At 44.5% G+C, this 25,272-nt stretch overlaps 1 protein-coding gene across 2 annotated transcripts in view; it reads right to left on the minus strand.

Annotated features, from left to right (window-relative positions):
• TSHZ2 (teashirt zinc finger homeobox 2) overlaps window positions 1–17,299 on the minus strand; it is a 212,030-nt gene extending 194,731 nt beyond the window's left edge. The window contains exon 1 of one of the 2 annotated variants that reach the window (XM_071446571.1): window positions 16,548–17,299. In XM_071446571.1, the coding sequence (XP_071302672.1) occupies window positions 16,548–16,587 (40 nt within the window). In that variant the 5' untranslated portion in view covers window positions 16,588–17,299. The remainder of the gene's footprint in view (window positions 1–16,547) is intronic. The other variant, XM_071446570.1, reaches the window with a different exon arrangement.
• Window positions 17,300–25,272: the final 7,973 nt, after the last annotated feature.

Here is a 25,272-nt window from a genome sequence, read left to right on the forward strand (position 1 = left end):
TTAAGTGACTGTGTATCTAGCATTGATATATTTTTTATGTCTCTTCTACCAACCCCACCCTAAAGCCTGAAAATCAGCTCCTCACACCAATTTAAGACACATACTGCTCCAGTACCTACAGAAACTCTATGGTGTGAATCTTCATCCTGCCTGCTTTAGCTGTGCTGTAGGATGCACCAAGAAACTCCTCTCCCAGGCCTGGCTCTTTTAAAAACCTCACATTATGGCTGGAACTTTTGTTGGATTTGTTGCACTTTCTACTGTAAGGTTATGCCAGTTTGTCATCCTGCCGGTCCTGTTTTCTGTCTCAGTCAACTGGGATAAACACTTAGCCCTCCTTTTTCTTTCCCTATTACCACACCCCTTGCCTGTAACTGGTATAGATTACATCAGAAATTCCTTGCTGAGCCAGCTCTGCTAATAATTTTTGTTCTAAATCACAGAAAAAAACCTGTGAAATGTAATCATGTCCATGCTTTTGTCCACTGCAAATACCCGGAAGATGAAATTAAATCTTACAAAGAGCAATCCATCTCTTACTCAATCACTCCAGGACAAACTGAAGTGCCAGAGCAATGGTTTTACTGTGTTTGTGTGAACTCGTGTTACAGGCTGAGGCCACGGGCTGGGAATCTGCGATCTGCCAGTCCAGATGGGATTAGAAATCACTGTCACGTATGAAACGTCTGGCTCTCAATGAAATTATCTTTGAGGGGCAGCTTTATAAAGACACTTTCCACAGAAGTAGGAGAGGAGCAGAAAAGGGTCTGTATGTAACTGTACAGCTGAGATCAAATTCAATTAGAGCTGAGAGTTTGCAGCCTTTTCAGAGAACTCTTTCCCTCAGTGAGCACCACGCTGGTTATTCAGCCTCTCCAACACCAGTTTATTGACTGCTGTGGCCTCATCACTCCTTGGGACCCATTTTTAAAAGCAGAAGGTGGCACACAGCCATGCTGATGCCCTGCAGCCATGTTTCCAAAGGAAGGGTGACAGTGAGTGGCACATGGTGACTGCAGGGCTGGTACACCCTGGCCCTTGCAGCACCTTCTCCCCATGGGCACAGGCAGCTCGTGGTACCCACGTGCACACACCCAGCAAATCAGCAGCAGCACTTTAGCTCCCCTCAGCAAGGCCTCTGCTCCTGGAAACCACTCACTTCAGTCCAACCATGCCTTTTTAGCTAATTGGCACAGAGAGAAGCAGTTAAATGTAACAGAAACCAGGGCTTCCAAAGGAAGATAACATTTTTGAAGCGTCAATTTCTATTGCTTTTTATTACCTTTACCTACGGTAATATACATGACAAGGGATCAGAGAACAGATGCAGATGCTAGACTGGGTGGCTGAGTAAATGAAGTCAACTTCTGCAGAGAAATGCAGAAGGAAGTTAGAAGACATGAGTGAATTCACTTCAGTAGCCAAATGAAGTTTTGACTCACTGCTGACTCAAGTAAAATTCCAATTTAATACACCTCCAAAGCATAACCTCTTCTAGATAAAACAACAGTAATCCACTAACCAAATACACTCAGAAGAGAAAGGGAAATTCTGAGTAAGAGTACAAATATGAATCATTATTCTGATAATGTTTTTGTTATTATTTTTGCAGATGAATCTGAAAGCTCTTAGGACTCAATTAGGTTACCACAGCCAATAAAGATGAAAAGCAAAAGCAAGGCAGATACTTTCTGCCTAGACACCGTGGTGATGGGCACATTAGAAATGAGGTAGATTAGATAGATGAACTAGACAGACACATCTAACTGTCCTCCAGTGCACTCATTTGTTTGACAGCCTGGAAAATGCCAACATTCCTGGGATTAAATGAAAATAGAAAATTGCATTTTCACTGTAAAGTATACATGGAACTTTCCTATGTCAGATTCTCTTTGTTAAAATAAACCAGGGCCCAACCATGTCCTCCCAGAGTGACAAAAGCACAATAAGATAAATGACATAGAAACCAAGGCACAACCAACTGAGAGCCCTTGGGCTGCTACCCTTGTAGCCAGGTTTTAGAGGAGTGATAATGACCTGCACACACGTTGAGACATTAATTTTTTCCTGAGCTCAACAGCACCAAATATCCTAAACTGCCCATCTTGCATTGCTGTCTTGATATCGTAATTCTTTTATCCACAACTTCCAGCTGCTTTACCTTTATGGGCTGGTCAAACAATTTTTGTTCTGTGGTGCCTTTTCCCTCACTTTCTTCTTCAAAAAAGCAGAAGTAAATATCTTGGATGCAAAAAATACAGAAGAACCCTGAGTGGAGCAGCTGTCCCCAGAGGCTGCTGGGCCAGGTCTGTCCCTGTGCGACTCTGCCCCAGCTCCCAGAGCAGCACATGCACGCAGTGACACACAGTTCACACTTGTGCCCACATTCCATCCTTTCTCCAGGACGTGTGCTCCATGCAGAGCTGGCTGTGGCAGCCTGGCAGTGCCCACCCCAGCCCTGGCAGCAGCGCTGCTGAGCCCGGGGAGCCGAGCTGAGCGACATCGCGGAGCTGCCGGGGAGAACAGCATCCAGCTCCTTGTGACAGTTTTCCCCACACAACATCACAATCAGCCAAACACACTTGTAATCTACTGCAGCTGGTGTTTCTATAATTGATAGAGATATAAAAGCCCTTTTTGCTAAAGTTGTACTTTTGTATTTTTTTTTCTTGGGGGAGTTGTGAGAAAGCAGCTACAAAAAGCAAGCTTTAAATCTCAGATAATGTAGCTCCCTTTAGAATCCCAAGCTTAAAGCTAGTAGTTACGAGTTTTAGCAATGCAAAAAAAGGGAGCTAAAAACAAACATTTATTTTACTTGACGTAGCAAAACAGTGGATTAAAAAGTTAAATCAATGCGCCGTCTGAATGGTTCCTGCTGTAGCTGCAATTTCAAATGAAATAAGAATGTTATAAAAACTCGCCCGTATTAGGCACATTTGGAAATGTCTCCTTGTAACTGTTCTTTAAGTGTTCTGTCTATGAGCACTAACAGGTCACTGCACAGGAAATGCAAAAATATGTTACATTTTAATCAGGGCATATAAAACACTGTCTAGAATGTTACATTGCCCTTGGGAATCTGAAGTAAGTAGAGGAACTTTTACAAAGTCCAGGTCACTCTCCCCATTACATCACTGTTTAAAAAAAAAATATTATTAGGTTACATTACAGAGATGTCATGTATTAGAACTTTCCCAGTTGCAGGATGATGGCTAAGAGATGCTTATTTCCTTGGAGAAACTCGTAATTGCTCCCTTGCTCCCCTGCTCATACTTTGTATATTGGAAATAGTGCATTTTAACTGAATCAAAATGTTTCCCAACAATTATAAAGAGGGAGGACTAATATAAAAATGAGACTGTTCGTATATTCACAGCAACAACAAATTTCAGCACTTTTACCCTAACACATACACACAAATCGAAACTCTGCCTGGCTGAACCTCATAGGTGATAAAAAATGAAAGAAGGGATTTTAGCAGACATGTTTGGGAATGATTAAGGTAAAATGTCCCTAATCCAAACAAATGGAAACCCAGATGTTGATGGCATCATAACATTCCTCTGTGTTCCTGCAACTCTTTCTCCACATGATTTACATTTGTTTAACCCAAATCACAAGTTTGTAAAATCTTTAATAAGTTCACCAAAACAGCAAAAGAGTAATGCAGAGATGACTGTTTTCTAGATTAACATTCCCAGGATTTTAGTTATTTAATACATAAATGCTGGAGGTGACACAAACCAGTACAATAACCTGAAGGCAACCTGCTCTGCTGAGCCTGATTCGAGTTTTGTCGCTGACTTTCAGATAGAAAGATCAGATTTATAGGAAAAAACTCCCATGGGGCAGCAAACAAAATGAAATAAAATAACATTAAATAAAATAAACCCCTGTCTCTGAGTAAAACCTAAGTGAGAGCCCCAGGGGCCCAGGGCAGGTACCCACACAGCGACCCAGGGACCAGCCCTCCACCATGGGCATGTTGGGGCAAGAGAGGAGCTCTCAGACTAGCAAGCCTTTTATCTGCACAGATATCTGTGGCTGAAACTCCTGGCAGGATTCTTTGTGTTGCCTCTGAGCTGCTTTTGTACCACAGCTCCTCCACTGCCCAGAGTGCCCACGCTCCCTTCAGCCTGACCCACCCCGGCCATGCCAGGCCTGGCGCCGCCACTGACCAACCTCCTGTCCCACACCCCGACACCTCCCAAACACACCAAATATATCAAATATATCAAATATATCATTGCTACACATTCCACATGGGGTCACCAACCTGTCCATGGGCTGCCTGAGCTCCTCCACTCTCCTGTTGGCTCTGCCATCCAAGGGCAGCCCTGCACCTGCCCGGCATCATCTTCTCCTGGTTCCCGCACCAGGAATCGGGATTTTCCTCCTTTCCATTGGGTTTTGCACTTTTCCTGAGCTGCCTGTGCCATGCCTGTGGATGGGATCTCATCTCTGCCATCCAGCTGACAAGGGGGGTGCAGCTCTGGCCAATTTTAAGGGGATTTTTTGACTTTTTCCCCACGGAAGAAGGTCCCGCCTCACGCACGCTGGGCCTACCAGGCCATGGCGGCCCCTCAGGCCTGGCGCTGCAGGCCCAGCACGGCCCGGCAGGGTTGGTTCCCCGCTGGGCTGGATGGATTTCCCACACACATCCTTTCTGTCTGCGAGGTGTGGATGAGTACAGGCTCTGGGACAGCCAGCTGGGAGTCCCACACGTGCAGCCACACCGGCTCCCAGCCAGGCCTGACCGGGCAGGAGCTGCCGGCCATGCTCCCGGCACGAGCTCATGGTCACTGTGGTGCTCCACACTGACCGGGCAACGAAGGCATGCACACAGAGTTTACCCCTGTTTGCTCTGGATATTTGATAATTTTATGCTCTCTGCCCCTCTTGTCCACGCTCTGCTCCCTAAATCTCTCTTCTTCCTCCCTCAAGGCCTGTGCTCCAGCTAAACACAAACAAAACCTTTTCTTAATTTTCCTTCTGCTTGGACCCATGGCTGCCCCTGCAGCCACTGTCCTACTTATCCCCAGCTCAACTGTTTTTTAAGGGAATGTGATTGAAAAAGAGAAACCAAGAACAGAGCATGTGTGGTGGGGATGGCACGTTGGAGAATGCTGTGTCACCTTCTAAAAATTCTTTGGCAACAGCAACTTTTAGGCTTTATAAGTCAGACAAATTTGGGTGGATTTTCTCAGGAAAAGCAGAAGATATCTCTGAAAAATGTTCACGTCACTGCCAGAAAGCTCAGTGGTCCCACAGCTTTGAAATAAACCCTGATGAACGTCTTCTAATTTTTTGCCAAATAACATCCTACCTAAATTACAGGAAGAACATTTTAAGAAAGAAAACACAGATTTTAATAATGGAAATGGTCTCTTTGAGCAGCTCAGAACTGGAAACCTTAGAACTAGTAGAAATTAAACTTCTCAACAGGAAACTTCAAACAATCTGGACTATAAGAACTGTTGAGCCTATAACACAGAAGTTATTGCTGCCATGCCCTGGGCTATCCAGTGCTCCCACATCCACACAACACTGCTCTCAGGGATTATACTGGTCTTCTGTTCTGTTCAGGATTTTCCCTATTTTTCCCCTGTTTTTACTATCACACATCTGAACTTTTACTACATTCAAGGCCTGCCAGGCAGGTGAAGATGCTGAGCCCTGGGCACCAGTGCTGGCTACTTGCCCTGCCCCATTCACTGCACCTTGCCTCTCCAGTCTGAACAACCCAGACAGAGAAAGAGCTCCTCAGACAAAAAAAAAAAACAAAACAAAAAAATACATCTGTAATTCCAACCACAGAAAAGGCTGATAACTTGTGCTGTCATATTTGAGCTGTTTTTCCTCATGCACGAGTAAAACAATAACCAGGCAAGGCTGAAAATCCCAGGTCTGAGTCCCTGATTCAGTCAGAGCAGCCCTTGGCCATAAATTTCAGCACTGCCTTAAAAATTGATAGAAACTCTTTTTAATCATCAAGTATTCAGCTGCTCATTACTGATATATACTTCAATGATGTGCCTTTAAATTTTGGTCTAGTTTTAAAAATACAGTTTCCTCAAATTCCATCCCAAATCCAGGCCCTGTAATTTTGTTCTAAGGTCTGCTTGAAAAACAAAATTTAAAGAGTTTGCTCTGCCAGGTGATGTTTTGTTAGCTTTTGACAAGAGAAAATATTTAATCCCTTAGGTTTTTTTTTTTCCTGCTCTGAATATTAGTTTAATTGTCACAAATAATTAAACTCTTACGAGTTAGAGACATCTTCAGACATTTTGACAATACATATTAAGAGACACTTTAAGGCAAATCTGCACAGATCGGCTTTTATTTGTTATGCTAAACGATGATGCATCCTGATTGCATTTGTTCCTTATTTGTGTGTGCAACAGGAGACGTACTGTGAATGATCTGTAAGGAATAAAATGACAGTATTTGACAGGCTAGGAAATGTCTGGGCAAGGATACAGGAGAAGGAACCCTGAGAGGGCATTGTTTATGGAGGGGCAATGGGGAGAGACATTCCCTTCAATCTAAGGCAATGAAAGGCGCCAACAACTAAATTACAGTTAATAACAGTAAGAAATAAACATAAATTACATATACAAGGCTCGGGCTCAAGGACTTTGGACCACTAAAAATATATATTATTACATCAATTATCAACGAGAGACAAACTCCCATCCTGGGAATTTGCATACGAACTCTAATAACCTACTATTCAGAAATAGAGGCAAGTATTAATTTCCACATGAAAAGGAGCCACGGGAGAGACTCCCAAGCCCCCAGCTCTGGAGGAGAAAGCCCTACCTGGTGATTCAGCACCTCTGCTCCAGAGGGTAGCAGGTGGTCTCCCACGTAAGGCAGATCAGCCCCATATTACCTAAGATTTATTCAGAGTTCCTGTCAATAGAATGGCTGAAACAACCATTGCTGAGAGGTAATATGGTGTGAAAATAAACATCAACAAACCTTAATGAATCCAGAGGCTATTACCTGCACCATATTTCTTCTATAGGCAATACATGCATCTCCAGTCCAGGGAAACAACATAAAAGTGCCTTTGATTGAGGCCAAATTCCAGTTTACACAAGAGAGGCAACTGAGGGAGGTCCATGGGAATTTGGTGCTAAAGGCTTTTGAAAATTCAGGTCTCTCTTTAGCTGCCCATGTAAGGATTTAGACCCCCTAGGACTGCAAGCTGAGCCTCCAGCTCTGTCACCAGAGAATTCCAACCTCCTCTGGCAGGCTGGGTGGAGGAAAATGTGTATGGCCTGTTTAGCTGCAATTACACCAGGTTTTCCATATTTCTCAGGGCAATGCTTTATAGACAGTCACATCCAGCTCTCCAAAGAAATGCAGAACAGTTGATGGGAAGAAAAGTAACAGGAACCAAATTCTCTGGTCCTGAAACTTACCACTGACCAAAAACCAGAATGTAAAAAACTTGATTATTCTTGAGTATGTATGAGAAAAAAAACTTGATTATTCTGTCTAAAACTCTTGCTTAGTCAAGCCCCTTTGGCATGGTAGAATTAACAGAGCCATGAGCCCAAACCATGAGCCCTCCCATTTTTGGGAGCTCCTGACCATGAGCAAAGTGCCTCTTCCACCAGCACAGGGAACTGCATGGGAGGGATGAAACTGCATTTCCACCTTCCCCAGGGTTGCTCCCTCTTCTCCCCCAGCACAGGCCAGGGATGCCTTGAGCTTCCAGGCCAGCCTTCCCTCCTGGAAATGCTCTGATGGTAGAAATGTGATCTTGTACCTCGAGCAGGGAATTGGGAGCGAACGCTGCTTGACCTTGAGCGAATCAGGTAAAACCTCCTGGGTTCAATTCGCCTTTCTGTACAACTGAGGGGAAATATTCCACATCTCTGGGGTTATTGGTTATTCTGAGGAGTATCAGCAAGAAATCCACGGAAGAAAGGTGCTAAGTATGAAGAAATATTGTTACACTGCCTAACAAAGGACACAAATACGAGCAGGGTCCACGCAGCTAATCAAAAGCACTGGAAAGCTTTTAATTTTTTTAGCATTTAATGCTACAGATGATCAATATAACTACTTAGCTTCTTTCTCCTTTCCCGTGTTAATTTAATGCTACTTGTACTGTGCTTATGTATGGCATGACACGGCTGAAAAACACATAAAAAATAATTTTGGTAGACCGATACAGCAGCTGGCACAAGGTTTCTTCGATACAAAACATAAAATCATAAAAGACCCAGTGCTTTCCTGTGAAGTCCACTCACCCTGTGGGGAGCAAATGAGTTCTTCCTATATGTACAAAGAAAATTGCAGACCTTATAAATTGTGCTGGTGATTCGCCATGCCATTCACACAAAAATATTTATACATGGAAAATTCAGAGTAAAATCTCTCTATGAAAAATAGAAATTACTTCTGTCCAAGTGCAGGGCGAGTGATAGAAATAAGGTTGTTGTCTGCACACAACAAACTGCAACGTGCAGATTTTCATTCCAATCTCCTCTAAGCAGGGTTTCACTAGGAAAAAAAACATCTGAGCTATCAAGGTATTCTAGAGAATTTAATTATTTTCATTAAAAACAAGAACTGTAAGCTGCTCCTTTTTTCAATAGGAATTCTGCACCGATTCCACATAAACAGACCCAATATCACTTCAGCAAAGTTGCTTTGGGAATATGTAACAGCCTTTTTTAAGTTATGAAAGCAATATTGGATGAGATTTACTACAATTTAAGATAAGTGGGTCTTAATTTTATATGAACAGAGAGACTTAAAAAGCAGGAAGGAAGAGTTCCAATTATATTGTGCTGGAATATCAGGCCCTGTGCAAAATTGCCCCTTTTCTGTTTTACATGCATAAAAACAAGCACAACAGGCTTTTCAATTAAATGAGTCTTTTGAGAGAGATGCAGGAAGAGCCAGCGAGCTCCTTAAAACTTTATTGCTTTTTATCTTTGTCAGGTAGGGCTGTGAGTTGAAAATGACCTGTTCTTTGCAGCACACACTCCTTCCTGTGAGCTTTTTCTTCCTGTTTGACCCATCAGTTTTAAAGGTTTCCCAAAACGGGAATGCAAGGCTTGGTCTGGATTAGTTTTCCCCATCCACTCGGTAGTTGTGCCTTTCCACAGCCATCCAGAGCTCAGGATGTTTCCCAGATTCTCTTTAGCATTGGGAGTAACTTTAATGAGCCTCAGTATCATTAGAGGAGAGCAGTTTACAGAACACAGGGAGAAAAGACACAGAAAGGAATAAGATGCAGCTCTAATAGATACAAGCCATGGAGATGAAAGAACGAAGTCAGCATCTCATTTGCATTAATACAATAAAAATACAGCATTAATGTTGCTAGTTGTAAATTTTTTTTCAATAAAGTTCAGCCTGATTATATCTGGGAAAAAGGTAGGCTGTGCATTCCTCGTCGTATTCATCCTATCAAGAGCAGTTGCTGCCTATTAACTTTCTAGATTTAATTGCCACTAAAAGCAATCTCCAGGAAACTTCAATTGAAAGTCACTCCTCAAGAACCGATGGTCTGAGCTCTCAGAACTGCTTTGTTTATGGCAACACAAAGCCAGAGCTCCAATTCACACAGCTCCACTCCATCATTATGTTCAGTATTTTGTTTACTGATATTATGTGTGTGCATGTCTATAATTATACACCCAGACACACCACCAGTTCATCACCAGAATCAGGCAAAAGCAATACTGCCAACCTTGTTTATACAAAAAGCACAAAGCACAACCTCAAAAATCATGGGACTGGCTGAAAATGATGGGAAGTTAAAAACAGTCACTCTGAGAATCAAGGCATTTTTCTTCTGCATAAGAACTTCCAGCCTGCTTGTTTTCAAGTTCCTCTCCAGAGCGAGCAGTTTGAAATAAATTTCCTCTTAAAATGCATATTGGCCACTTGCATAATCATCATCAGACTTCAGGAGCTGGAGGTTTGAAGAAAATAAAACCTAACAAAGGACTTTCAGGGGACACCACTGCTCACAGCACAGCTCTAACATTTGGGCAAAGATTGGTGCAATAATCAAAACCTGCTCTGAAGAACCGAGCTCTCCAGGTGCATCCCTCTCCCAGACAGGCACTTTCCTCCCCTCCTTGCAGGTATGGATGTGTGCATGCCTGAAAAGGATCCATTTCTCAGACGTTTAGGACTGCTTGTTCTATTTAACGGTGGAATTTTACCAGTACTTGGGACCATCAGGCGCTGCACGTTAGAAACTCTGTATTTTTCACAATCAGATCCTGTCATTTTGAAGCTATTGTTGTGCCTTTCCTTTTCCTAGGGCAAAGGGGGAAAACATTTCTTTTAGGGAAACAAAGATTCTCTTCATTTTTCTAAATGAAACACTTAATGCAACAATTAGATCAGAAGACCAGTTTTTCCACTTCTTTTTTTTTGCCTGAGAAAGCTCACAAGGTAATGGATGAAAAGCCAGCAACAGTTGAAGAGGGATGTGTAAATCTAATGGGAAACACTGTACTTCTGTGATGCTTTTCTCCTTGAAACCTTAAAAAATACACGGTTTGCTGTCAAGGTACTTCTGAGTTGCAGAAGCCGTTATTATAACACGGTAAAAATTACCCTGTGCCAACAGCCTCAAGTGAGAAGCCACCTTAATGAGAAATAACTGCTTTTAGCCCCTAAAAGCACATGGAACTTCCAGGCTTTGGATTTGCAACCCCATTTTCAAGCATTTTCTCGAGAGCTGCCGCCCCTGTGCACAACATGAACACCGTGCCTTAAAAAAGGTTTTTTAAAAGCCCATCTCACCTCCTGGTACCCAGAAGCAGTGCTCAGTAATTAACACAGAGCACAGAAACGTGACTGGGGAGGGAAGCTGGCCGAGCAAACAGAATATCTCAGTCATCCAGCCTTCAGGAAAGAATAGCTCACTAGCGTTAGGAACAGAAGTTCCAAGCAGAACTGGCCCTGGATTTAAAGCTTAATGGAAGAATCTGGTCCCCCTTCAGAGGCAGAATGCTTCTCCAGGAACATATATCTTGAATTTTGTAGCTGAACAGCCCAGTCTTACACAGACAGTCCTTCCACAGGCCAGTCACCCACTGAAGCAAAGTGCTGAGTAAGAGCTGCTGAACTGGGCCCACTCTCATGTAAATGATTGTAATTAAATAGGTAATGAAAAATCCCTGCTCTTGCATGAATGAAATGGAAGATTTCAGCTCAGAGTGTAATGTGGTTCCACTTGGCTCCTGTATCAGATTGGGAGACAAATGAAAATGTCTCTCTGCTTGCGTGAGCACGCTTTGGAGGCAAAACTTCACAAATATTTTCATTTTGCAGAGAAGAGGGAAAAACAAAGGCTTATTCCACAGCAAAGTCCGTAGGATCCAACCTTTTTAAGGCAGAAGGTGGCACACACATCTCAACCCGAGAAGCATTAAACAGAATTTGAATAATTTTACTTTGCCTTTGCTAATAATACGTCATCCAGTGGAAGAACCAGGCCTTATTCTCCCCTCCACCAGCTGACATGATATTTTTTTTACATTTGAGCTCTTAAGATCTGCACAATAGCTTAACACAATAAGTGTTTAGCCTCTGGTTCCAACTGTAATTGATAGAGTACAGTTCCATTCCCTCTGCTGCTGCTAAGTTGGGAATTGCAGCCACAGCAACTGACAGCTTTTTTTTCTCCGCGAGTCTGGAGTTGCTCTCTGGGAGTGATGTCCTCATCGGGATGGGAAGGGAAATGACGGCAGAAAAGCTCACCCTGGCCCTGTGCTACCGAGGGACCCCAGGGACCTCTGCTAGGGGAGACAGCTCCTTGAGGTGGGTGATGAAAATGAGAGCAAAAATCAGGAGGAGAAAGCTCCGGGAGGAAATTTCCAAAATGCTGCCGGTTTGGAGAAAATGGGCTGCTCAGAGAGCACGGAGGAGGGAGAGCAGTTATGCACTAGAATTTCTGACAATGGACACGCTTTCAAAAGTGCTGTAAAATTGTGTCATTTGCTGATGGAAATGTCTTTTGTTTCCCAGTCACAGGGGCTGAACTCTGGGTGCGCCCCGCTCTTCAGATAGTGGGGAGATACTGGGCTTGGATAAATGAGAGGAAAATTGAAATAGGGAAATAGGCACTAAAATGAACACGATTTCAAATTGTCCCGTTCAGGCCTGAGTTCTGACACGGGAAAAAAAATTTCCGAGCAGCTTTGGGCTTAGGAGCCGACAGCAGAATTTAACGCAGATGGCGACTAATTTTGGTGCCTCTTTAGTTGCAAAAGTACCTATTTTTGAAGATATTTAATTAACCAGGATTTAAAGGCTCCTCTTGTTTGCGAACACCTTGGCCTTTTTGTCATCTGTCAGCATTGTGATGTGCACTCTAAGTGAAGGGTTCTGAGGCATGAACTGTTTAGGTGGTTTTGATGTGCAGTTGCTTTTCTGGAGGATGTTGAAACAAAACAGTGCTGCCATTTCTACAGTTTCATTCAGCACAGCTTCCTTGGAATCTGCTGCCACTGCCCCTGTTATAAAGGATACAAACAATCCTGGAACAGCCACAGTGCTGGATACATTTATGGAGATATCTGGCTGCCTTTCACCATAGAAATACAGGGAGCAAGCCTTGCTGGTTATTTACTCTGCTCTCTGCACAAGCAGAATTTCACATTCTAAATACAATTCTGGTTTAAATAACCTTTCCTACTAAGGTGCAAGCTGCAGCTTTAAAGAACTCCCTGCTCACCATCTTCTGCTTGCTGCTCTATGAGGACTCTTCCAAAAACAAACCCGTGTTAATCTACAGCTCCAATAAACAGAATAAATGTGCCTGAGACCTGCTTCTGCTGTACTTCTCCCCAGCTTTTGTTGTTAGCTAGTCTGTCGGGGCTGAGAGAGAAAGAAAAGAAGAAATATAAAATTTCACCCGCAAAGGGCGTTAAGTCCAGATTCCTCTTTGCAGGCTTTAAAAAAGCAAACTACCAATTCATGATCACAAAATAAAATATGCACATTTAAACAAGCTGCAGGGGAAAGGAGAGTTTAATCCAGTGAAATTGTGTTTGAAAGCTATTTCATACCCCTAGGAATAAAATCTGAATAGCAATTCTGCTTTGCTTCCACCCTTTTTCCACCCTCCTGTTAATATATTACCATTTGTTATGGAATCGTTACGAGACTTTTGCCCCAGACCTGGCTGCATTTTGCTGAAGGATGGAGGAGTTTGTGGGCCCGAGCCTCCTCTTGCTCACAGGAGCAGCCAGAACCCAGTGATGCTTTGGGGAAGCGATGTTTGATCTGCACCTGAGCGGGGAAGAATCAGGCCCTGTTTGTAAAGCCCTTGGTGACGCCTTGGGGCGAGGGCCCCAGCACACACGGGCTGTTTACTGCAGACACAGGTCCCATCCTAAAGCTGGCTCTGATGGAAAGAGCTACAACTCTCTGCCTCAAGAACTGTCGACTTGGCAATGACGCTCTCAAAAAGCAGGGATGATTCAGAAAAGATTCGGCCCTGCAAAGATCAAAATGCGTTTGACATCGTTTCGGTGTTGATGTGAAATAAAGTGGCTCTAAAAGTGTAATCAGAGAGCAGAAATCCCCATCATCACACATAAATAGTGCCCCATTTATCCAATTACACTCCCTTGTTTCATTACAATGCTCTGGAATATATTTCTTAGGAATACAAGGCTTAAAATTAATAATAGAAAAGGACAAAATTGCCACGTATATTTCTCTAGATAGATTTTCATCTAACAGCAGGACCTCACTTCTGATTCACTCGCTGGTTCTCTCTAACCTTTACATTATTCATTAATCAAACTCGAAACCTGCTTTCAAAGTCAGTGCATGGCAGTAATTATTTACAGTTGTGCATAGTATTTAATTTTAAGCAATGACAAAAGCAGGCATGTCCAGAATCATAAGGCTTATCATTTTTCTTCCCTCGGAGGTGAACTATCTGAAGAAACTAAAAGTTGCAAACTTCTCTTCAATATCTCTGCTGCCATCAAGACAAAATGCAGTGCAACTGATACCTTTGAACTTGTACAACTAAAAATAAATAAAAGTGAAAATTAAGTAATATATAATGTATTAACTCCTTTAAATAAAAGGACTAAGGAGCTTTGCTATCAGCCTTGATGAGAGATACATTTCTTATTGCACAGTCTGTCTCCTGTCACTTTGAGGTATTTCTCAGTATTATCCCTGAAAATGAAAGTCAGTTTTAAGAACTATATACAGCAGGCACGTCTGCTCTTTGAAACTCCCCCCTACCCCCCACAAACAGACAAATACAACTTCAAAGCAGGAGAACTATTGCAAATGTATAAACCTACTTCAAATAGTTCTGCTGGCTGAAACTGGACTGCATTTGCAGGATTTTGCTCACCTGAAACAACATTGATCTGAGGAGAAATCTAATCAAAGAAATGCAGCACTGAAGAGCAATGCACGTTTTATAATGAGAATGAGAGAGATCTAATTGTGGTCATACGAGTTTCTCCCTTGTCACTAAGATCTTAAAAATGCTGTAGGATCCTGGATAAAAACATCTCTTACTGTATCTCAGCAGGGAAATCCCGGGAAACAACAGCACGGGCTTTGCTCGCAAAAATTTCCTCACTGTATCCGATGTTTCTAAAAAAGAACACCGTGCCCCTACCATGAAAAGATACTGCACACATTCCAAGTGAAAATTCTACTTTGAAACCCAAATAAAATGAAGCCTCCTGCTCCTGACAGAGAGAAAAAAGGAGCAGTTCTAGCACTGTCACTGTGCCGATCAGCATCCATGAAAAACCAGCTATTTATTTATCCTGCAAGTTGAAGATGTGAATGCCTTATTCACATCAAACCTCTTGGTGAAGAAAATAATAATAATAGCGACTCTGACAGCAGAGGCCTCCCGAATACATATATATATATATTTATATATTTATATAAACATGTGTATTTCTAGCAGAACTGTTATTTATGGCGATCACCGTGAATTTGGGATCTTTGCCTGCCAGGAATCCCAACCTGCATAGGTGCATTCACTGGGCACGTCCCAAAAGCTTCTGCCTGCAGCCCATTGTCCTGCACCCAAGGAAATGCAGCCAGAGCTGAGAGTTGATAAAAGTTCTGCGTGTCCCAGTTTCTCTGGGGTGACATTTCCCCCTGCGTGGATCCCAAGCACTACTTCACAAAGTTTATTCAAGTGTGCCACTAAACTCGCCCGTACGTTTTGTCCCACATTTGCTGTGCTACACCCAGGAAATGTTCACAAGGGCGAGGGAAAATTTTTGAACTAAAGACATCAGATATGAGTTTTCTTTAAAGAACTAATCCGAGGAAGGACACAAAGGGAAAAAAGAAGGGAAAAAACCCGCCTACATTAAAAGCCAAACAAGATAATAATTGTGCATGTCTGGCTAAGAGAATCTAGAGGGCAAGCCTTACGTCATTGGCACTTGGGTTACCATGGTGAGTGATTTATTGATATATATCAAGAATGAATAGATCAAAGGCAGCAAGATGACAGGTGATCAATCAAATGTCAAATCAAAGCTGGCAATCAACTGGAAAGCTGATTTTTCAGTGGGTGGGTCTGGCAGAAGAAAAATGAACTTCCATATTGCGCTTCCCAGAAACAAAACCCCACCACACTATTAAAAAAAAAATAAAAAAGCAATTAAGGAGCCTGAAAGAAAACTCTTTGAAAAGATTTACTATACAGACCCACTCGTCTGTTTCTTTTTCTTGACCCCCAAAAGAAAAAGAACACCCTACAATGACAAACAAAACACTTCCAAAGTTGCAAACTATTTTCTTCTGTTAAAAAAAAAAATAATAAATTGCAAAACCACTTGGCATGTGGAAATATATAAACTCGGCTAGGAAACAAAAGAAGGATTTGATTTGAAAATGTGGATTGTCTTCTAACAGTCAGAACGTTTCATTTTATTTCCTGTTGCAATTTTCACCACTGATGATCAAAGGCTGAACTTCCCCACCGGGTTCATCAGCAGAGAGAGTCCCTGTACTATTTCAGGCACACACAGCGCTCTCTCACACACACACCCGGCCAGAACTGCCACCAGAAATACGGCGAAATAAAAGATTAAACACCCCGACCCACTTCGCGAAACACACGGATCCAAAGCGAAAGCCACGGGGAGGGGGGAAAACCAGAAAGGAGGGGGAAAAAAGAAATCTATCCTAAAGCGAAAAGCAAAGGGAAGCCTGGCTGCTTTCGGTTCGGGCAGGGGAAGGGGCAGGGGGAGAAGGGGCCGGGGGAAGAAAGTTGGGGGGAAGAAAAGTTTCGGCCGGGCAGCGGAGCGGGGAGCGGCGAGCCGGGGGCAGCGGCGGAGGGCGAGCGGACAGCCCGTGCCGAGCAAACCTTGGCAATAGGGAATGAAACCGGCTCCTCGGACTCACGGAGGGAAAGGGAGGGGGAGGGGGGATAAATAAATAAAGATCCAGCCCGGAAAAGCAAGGGTGACCCTAAATAATAATAAAGATGGGGGGTAGGAGTGGAAGGAGTGGAGAGACAGAGGCTGTGTAAGTGGATGGCTTCTCCTTACCTGCAGCCCGTTTGGGTGCTTGCTGTTTCCTCCTTGGCATCGCTCTACTTTCTCCAATCTCACTTCTGTCCCCAGATCCGAGAGCCCTGAGACGCTCCTGAGCCGTGTTCCTCTGCCTCTCAGCTGCTTCCCCAGCACCCCCCTCAAGCCTCCCCTGCCCCCCTCCTTTCCACTTCACTGATAGGAACCTGTTTGGTTTTTATTTTATTTTAGAGATCTAGGTTTCTTTCTTTCTCTCTCTCTCTCCCTCTCTCTCTCCTTTTTTTTTTTTTTTTTGGTTGGCTTTTTTTTTTTTTTAACTGTTGCAACACTTGCTTTGCTTTGATTCAAACATCCAAGCTCAGGAGCAAATGAAAGGCGCCCACAGTGCCAGAGAACGGTAATAAATAAATAACAAAATAGATCTGTATATATTAAAAAGGCAGCTCTGGAAGAGACTGTGGGGCTGGCTGCTTCCTCCCTTCCCTGTCCTGTCCTCCTCCTCCTCGCAGAGCCGTATGGCGGAGCGGAGCCCGTGTGTGCGCGGTGTGTGTGTGTGTGTGTGTGTGCGTGCGTGTGTGTGCGCGGAGCGCCGCAGGTTCCGTGCTGTCAGATGCCAGGCAGTGAGTGATATGGGAGCGGACAGGGAGGCTCGGGATGGGAGGAAATGTGGGATCCGCACACACACGCGCGCACACGCACCCCCGGCGCGGGCACACGCGCGCACACGCACACGCACACACACACACACACACGCGCGCACACGCACACACAGGCAGGGCGAGGCGATGCCAGCGAACATCGATCCGCCGAGCAAACTGAACATTAACAAACTCCTCCTCCGCGACCCGATGACAGGAGGAAATTTACTCCGCGCAGCCGGGCGGCAGAGCCGTTCATTAAAGAGACAGAGAGACAGGGCGCCGGCACCGCGCCCGCCGCCGCCAGCGCCGCCGCCGCCCCGCCGGCCCCGCGGGGACACCGCTCCCCACGCGGGGACACCCCCTCCTCACACCGCTCCCCACGCGGGGACACCCCCTCTCCAAACCTCCCCAATGCGGGGACACCCCCTTCTCACACCGCTCCCCACGCGGGGACACCCCCTCTCCAAACCTCCCCAATGCGGGGACACCCACTCTCCGAACCCCCTCCCCACGCGGGGACACCCCCATACGGGACCAGCCCCCCGATGCGGGACCATCCCCTCCATTTGCGGGACCTTCCCTCGCACACGCGGGACCACCCCGGGGTTACCCCGGCCCCGCAGGATGCGCTTCCCAAGGGAGGGCGCTGCGGGCAGCCGGGGCCGGGGCGCTCCGTGCGATCCACCCGAGACAGGGCGGGTCCAGGGGAAAAGGGGGATTTGCAGCAAGGATCCCGCCGGGCTGCACGGTGCGCTCCTGCCGCTGGGCTGCCCGCGGCTGCCGGGTCACCGGGGCGCTCCTCAGGGGTGCCCGGGGCTGGGGATGCTCCCCTGGGTGCTCCTTCCTGCCTGTGGATGGCCCAGGGCTGGTGCTCAGGTCCCTTCCCTGCCCAGGGTGTCACTCTGCACCCTGAGGTGTCCCAGCTGTAGGAACACAAAGGGATCAGAGGGTTGGACATGGAAGTTTGGTGAAGTTTGGGTGAAACCCCTCTGCTCCCCAAATTCCCCCTGGCACCTGGATTTAGGGAGAGACAGGTCCATCCATCAGCTTTTCCTTCAGCTGCTGTGAACACCTTGAGGGTTTAAATGTGTTTTCGGGTGGAAAGGATGGACTTATTTCTATATTCAACTATAATTTGTATAAGACTTCCTAAAAGTGGCTTTTCTGATACTCCATATCTTAAACCAAGAAGTTTCTGTAGAACTGAGTTTTTACCTGGGTTTGTTTTTTGTTTTTTTTCTGTTTTGGCATTTGACTCTTCCCAATGAAACTGTTGGGTTTAATACTAATAATTTACATCCCTCTCAAATATAAATATAATGAATAAATATAATGACAAATATAAATATAAATATATTTAATATATCTGTCAGTTACAACGCACCAGCAAGATCCACTGTGTTGTAGCTGGTGTCACTGTGCCACCTGCAAGGCACAGGCCTGCAGCCCCCCAGTGACCTTTGTGTTCAGCAGCCCAACACCAGGCTGTGGTTATGAAAGTGTCCCCCTAACTGGTGTCACTGAAATTATTTGATTGCCTTCCCTGTACGAACTCCAGCAATTTTTATATGCAATAACAAAGTATTTATTGGCGCAAGCAAATGCTTCATTTGAAAGATAAAATAGGAAAACACTACTATAAAATACTCATTTTTCCACTTCTGCCTGGCATAACTCACCCAGGAGTGAACAGCTCTGCTGGAATCGGTGGGAATTGTGGGGATGTCTGGTACCTGTGTGCAGCAGGTGTAAAACCCTGCTGGTGCACACCAGGGATTTCCACTTTGTCTCCAGCCCAGGCAGGTGTAAACGCAGGGCCAGGAGGGGCCACGGCAGTGGGACAATTACCCCTGCCCTGGGATGAGGAGCAATGACACACAACCTGCCTTGGGAAGTGCAGCCTGGAACTGGATCAGGCAGTTCAGCACAGGCTGGCAAAGTAAGATTTTCCCTTCGTGTTTCGTGTGTCCTGATTTGAGATTTTGAACCCTTCAGCTTCTGCACGTTGGCTCCCAAATCAGAAAACTGCAGATACCTCTGGCTGGTTTTCTGTTTCCTCTCCTCCCTGGGTGCACAGAGAGGTGCTGCACCTCCCGTAGATTGTTTATTGTGAAGGATTACATGCTGTTTAACCCAGTGATGTTGTAGAAGGATTTCCCCCAGAGCGTGGGACACGATGCGGGTGCTGGGACACTCGCAGGCACGAGGGGGTGGAACACGACAGAGTCCTGTGCTGTTTTAACCTCTCCATGTGCTGCTCCTGTGCCAGTTGCAGAGCCAGGAGCTGTGGATCAGGCAGGGCAGCAGTTCAGCCTGCTCTGGGACCAGAGGAGCAGCTATTGTTCTCCAGAGTCGTGGCTCCAGTCCAAACGTGCACGCCAGGGACGGGGTTTGTATCGGGCCGCTCGCAGCCTCCACGTGCAAGATGAGAAAGTCACTGCTTTAAATGGTTACTCCTTGGGGAAAGGGGAATTGAGAAGATGGACTTGTGAGTGGAGCAGGAGTGAGATGGCACCCTATCCTCGGTGATAAATGGGAGCATTAACAAGGCTTGGTCGAGAGGAACCCTACAGATTTATGGCTTCCTGTCTCCACCAGCAGATGCCATTATGGCTGACAGAACAGAATGCCTTTCAAGAGGGAACTGGGCTGGGATTATGAAGAAGGGGGAAAAAAAGCAAGCAGAGTCTGGTGTCCATTTTTATCCACTGGTCAGAATTGGCTGATAGGTTTGAATAGAGCTGGAACTACCCAGCGTGCGTGTGCTCCCTGCTCCTGTTATTTATAACAAACTTGGTGAAGGTCATTTAGCATCTCTTTTAGCACAGGAAGGACCCATAATATTTACTGAAAGCATTTTTGCACTCTTGAAAATTAGAGATAATAAAACGAACAGATAGCACTGGAGGCTTCCTTGGCTTATCCAATGGAATAATCTCAATGGGTGCTTAATGTTTACTTTGGAAATGCAGCAAATGATTCTGAAGCTATATTGAATTTTATCTATTTTTATTACATTGCAGAATAATATTTCTCTTTCCTGACAAAATGTTATGACCAGTAATAGCAATGGCAGTTATGCATGTTCAAAAAAGAGTAATCAAATCTCATGCTTCAGGGCATGAGCTGAATTCCCCACTGGGATCCAGAAGGATTTTTTCCCCCCAAATATAGCAATATACAATCAAGTAGGTATGTTCAAGTAGGTATGTAGAGGATTTTCAATTTCTTGGTTAGGTGCAGATTACATGGAGCAACAGTGTGACCTGGGATTGTGAAAATCCTCTCTTGCTGTAGTTTGGGCTGGTTTGGGTCTGATTTTTCAGCCCAATGTGTGTGAGTTGCTGTGCCTTACAGGAAGTTTACAGCCACTTCTGTGTGCAATAAAGGGCCAAATGCTCTTTGTGTACCTGACTCTGATAACAGTTCCCATCAGTGCAGTCACAACAAGCTCAGCCCTGTGACTTGCAGTGTTTTATCTTACTTATTTTTGTTGTCCATCTTTCTTTCAGTGACTGTTCTGCTGATAATTAAACGAGGGGATTGTTTTCTTTCCTTCCTTTTTTTTCCCTTCTAGAAGTTATATATATATGTAGGTACACAACTCCTCTTGAGTGAAATTCACAGTGTTGGTGACCCCTTTCACGCTTTCCCTACCCCTGTAGAGAAAGAAAAAGTGGAAATTCTGGTAGGTCCTGCAAACAAAGAAAGATTTGATAAATAATTTTCAGTATTGCCAGTTAATGACATTGTCAGCCTCAGTGTTTACTTCTTTATTTTTAGAATTATTGGAGGAAAATTATTTTTAGAAGGATTTGAGTTACAACGATTTTGAAAGAGCCAACTTGAGGGCAGACTGAGGATTCTTTAGAGAAAAGAGAGAACCCTGTAGATCTGTTGCAGTCCCTGCCTAGGGACAGCTTTGACTGTTCTCATTCCACTGAGGCACATTTGACCAATGCCATGCAGATTCCACAACTCCTCTGGGCAACCTCTTCCAGTGGCTTTACCATGGAAAAATTCATCCTACTGCTGGAAAACTTGGTTTTTTTGGGGGGCTATCTCAAATAAAATGGAGAACAGCTTCTTCCCTTCCTCTTTGAGGCAGTTTTTAACATCTTTGCAGACATGTTACCCCCATTCCCAAACCATCCCCATTTCTTCAGCCATCCCTTGCACATCCCATTCCCTGGCCCTCAGTTCCCTGCTCCGTGGCTGGACAACATATGATTTGAGGTGCAGTGCCAAAACCTGACTGCTGGACTGCGTTTTCCACCTCCCCAGCAGCGAGTGGGATTCCTTCACATGTCTAACACATGACACTGCTGTTTACATGTCCCAGTTTGACACCCGCCCTTTCTGCGGCAGCATGACACCGTTGACTCACGGAGAGCTCCTGATTCAGTGCAGCCCCAGCTGCTTTCCTGCAGAACTGCTTTGTAATCAGTTGTCCCCATCCTATATTTGAGCAGTTGATTATGCATCAGTGACAACTTTGCACTGATTCATCTTGAATTGCATCCTATTTTTTCCGAGTGTTCCTGCAATTTGTCAGGCTCGTTCTGGATTACAATGCTGCCTTCAAAGGCTGCTGCCGTCCCCCCTGGCTCGGCACCATCTGCAGATCTGCTGCTCAATATTTGCTGTTCCACCTCCTGAGACATTAATAAAAGTGTTGGATATTGCCAGGCTCAGGACACACTCCAGACATTATTCCAGCCTGACAATGGGCCGTGAGGGGATAATTCTGGAGTGTGATTTTCCTACCTCTTCCAACCCCCTGCAAGTCATCTGGAGGATGTGTCGCCCAGGGAACAGGGACAGGACAAGGGGAAATGGCCCCAGGCTCTGCCAGGGGAGGCTCAGGCTGGACATCAGCAGGGATTTCTTCATGGAAGGGGTGGTCAGGCTTTGGCAGGGGCTGCCCAGGGAGGTTTGGAGCGCCCGTCCCTGGAGGTTGCTCAGGAACCTCAGTGCTCAGTGGCACTCAGTGCTCTGGGCTGGGGACAAAGTGGGGACCAGGCACGACTTGGACTGGATGATCCTGGAGCTCTTTTCTGGAAAATGTTGGGCCTCCACAAGGTTTCAGGGATGGCCACTGGTAGTCCTGAGCTTCTTCTGAGACCTGTTTAATGTCCTGACCTTTTCTCTGTGCTTCCAAGGTAGTCTCAAAACTCTCCTCCTCCTGCAGCCAGAGCTCCCCTCCTCTGACACTGGCCCAGATTATTTTTGCAATCTGATCACAGCTGATTCCCAGAGCAAAGATGAAAGTAAAAAAGGCTTTCTTAGGGTGATCTGTCAGAAACTTTCTCCCTTTGCTGAGTGACAGATGTAATCTTTCCTGGGTCTTTTCCTGCATAGAGAAGGCCCTTACCAAACATTTTCTCCTTATTATGTTCCTCTGAGTTGTATCTCATTTGGTGACTTTCTCTTTGTAATTCTTTCCCTGTGTGTTCATGGTCACTGTGAGGAACTCAGGTAAATTTTTGCTGCACTTTTTTCACATTTAGACAAGTACTCATTTGTTTACAGAATATATCTTTAGGATTTTGCTTTTGTAAGAATATTCCGTGCTGTGCTATAGAATTGTCCTTCTGCCCACAAAAGGGTGGAACAGCAGCACTGGGGCAAAATCCTTTTTTTTCCCCTTGGTCTGTACACAGATAAGTTTGATGGGGTGGTAGGGAAGGTTAAATTTCCCCTCCTGGGATGAAATGCTGCTATCACCAATAATTTCTGCTTTGAGTCATGAGAGCATTTCCACAGCTCTTTCCCTTCTAATCTTCACTGCAGGATTCACCCTTTGGCTGCAAAACAGGCCCTGGGGTTTGAGCTCCCATCTCAGTGCAAAATCTCCTCTTTTGGGGCCAAGGAAGGAGAACTTCAAGCAGTGCAGGGTTTGCAGAGCTCTGGCTGCATCCACCTGCCCCAGCCACATCTGGGGCTCATTTCTGCCCCGTGCCAGCAGCTGAGGTGTCACAGCTGATGTCACTGAGAGCTGCACACCCAGCTCACCCTTACCCATGGCAGCCCAGCCCCAGAAATCATCACTCCCTCTTGCAAAGGCTCAAACAGCCTGGAAGCTTTCCTTGTCTGAACTGAATTTCTCCTTCCTTGAGTCACAGCAAGTCTCCAGTTTGAAAAAACCAGAAATGAGCACTCTGCTTTTTCTGAAACAAGTACAGCAGGTGATGTCTGTGGTGTCATGTCCCAACAAACCAGCAAAAGCAGCTAATTGAATTAGTTGGATTTAAAAGTTGTTCACGCCACAATCCACAAACCTGTTTTCTTCAGTGGATATTTAAGTCCCTGGTCAGCAAGAACTTGGGCTTGTGTGTTTATTTTCTTTCTTAAAAAACAGCAAGCTAGTTAGAATTTTTGAAAATAATAACAATTAACTGGAACTGGGCAGGAATTGACCCTAGTCTTCAACAAGTCCTTGGAAAAAGACATAATTTAAAAAAAGAAAAGCTGAAACCTGCCATTTTTAGGAAGGAAAAGCATCATCCAGGAGGCAGTGTTCTTTCAGCTCCCTTTTTCTTAAAATACCGGGTTTCATTGAAAAATCTGTTTTAAAAGATTCTTAAAAATACACTTGGAGTGTTCAAGTTATAAGTGGTGATGTTTTATGCAATGTCTGTGTGGCTGCTGCAAAGGAGAAGTTTGAAGATGATATCAGGGTTTTTTTCCCAGTAAATCCAAAATATGACTGGGCAGAGCTTCATTTGAAAGGAGGAAATGAACAGCACAGGGACTGCATTTGGCTGTCCATGATGCCAGCATCAATTTTTTGTCTTTTATTAGTGTGGTTATTTTTATTATTTATAGCTACTGAATGAATTTATGCTGAAAATTGGAATAATTGGTATATCTGTAAAATAATGTGGCCCTAAAATGGTTGTGGTGCTTTGTAAAGCCTTCAGGACTGTGTTGCTTACAAATGGGGAAAAGGTGAGGTTAATTTATTATATTTATAAGAATTATATTATTAAGTATATAATATTATAAATATTATTATATTTAACTAAATATATTAAAAATCTGTAATTCCCCAAATTGTCACTTGTTCCATGTCCCCCAGGTCATCCTGGGAGTTTCTTCCACGTCAAGTAAAGATAAATGGACAAACAGAGTTTACACATACCAAGCACATTTGTTTAATAAGCAATGCTGAGAAAGCTTGATGGAAAATCTAAAGCCACTGAAAGGGACAAAATGCTTAATTTCAAGTCATCAGAGTGTTTCAATTGAAATGTAATTTTAATAAATTGATGTAAGGGTGGAAGCTTTTGTATGGCAGAACTCAAGAGTCCAAAAAACAAAATGTGAAAACTGAAGGGCAGCAATGGGGTCTTTTCTCTAGAACTTCCCAAAGTCTGTTCTCAATATTCGTGAGAACGTTTGCAAGTGGGTCCAACGACTGAACATTCATTTCTGGGCGGGGCTCACTCACCCCAGGTGTTCCCAATCTCCATCCAAAAACTGGGGGATGCAGATCCCAGGGAGCTGCTGCAATTCCCCCAATGAGCAGGGCAGGGGCCCCATTTCCGTGCTCCACCAGGCAGTGCCAGCTTTTGGGAGGCTCAGGATGCTCTGGGGAGAGGATTTTCCCTTCCCCTGCTCAGCCCAGCTTGGCTCTGCACATCTTTCTCTCAGATAAGTGATGATCAGTTCTGGGTTTTTTGCTTGTGCTTTTACTGTGGCCTGGTTTGAATTTGTTCTGTGAAGGAATTTCTCTGAAGGAAAAAGATAAATTCTTTCTCTCCATAAGCAGAGAGAAACTCAAGTTTGTTGATTTACCTGCAAGCTCTGGTGCTAAACTGAAGCACTGATGCCTAAGTTGGTAACATATTTAATGCTTTCTCTGTAACCAAGGTGTCTTTAGTTTTTAAAAAATGGAGTTTTGTCAGTGGATCACAATCAGTTGAGAAGCCTGAGATGGAAAGCAGAGTTTTCTGTAGAAGTGACTGAAAGTTACAAAAGAACCCCTCAGAAATGTGAAAGTCTAAAGCACTAAAAGTGTGAGGAAAGGTTCTTTCCTAATTTGAAGTTCAGGAATGAAAAGTAAGGTGCTCAGAAACAACAAGACTTTCTGTTAAACA

This window comes from Agelaius tricolor, unplaced genomic scaffold (assembly GCF_023055355.1).
Source record: "Agelaius tricolor isolate 1412-34295 unplaced genomic scaffold, bAgeTri1.0.p SCAF_23, whole genome shotgun sequence".
Taxonomy (NCBI): Eukaryota; Metazoa; Chordata; class Aves; order Passeriformes; family Icteridae; genus Agelaius; species Agelaius tricolor.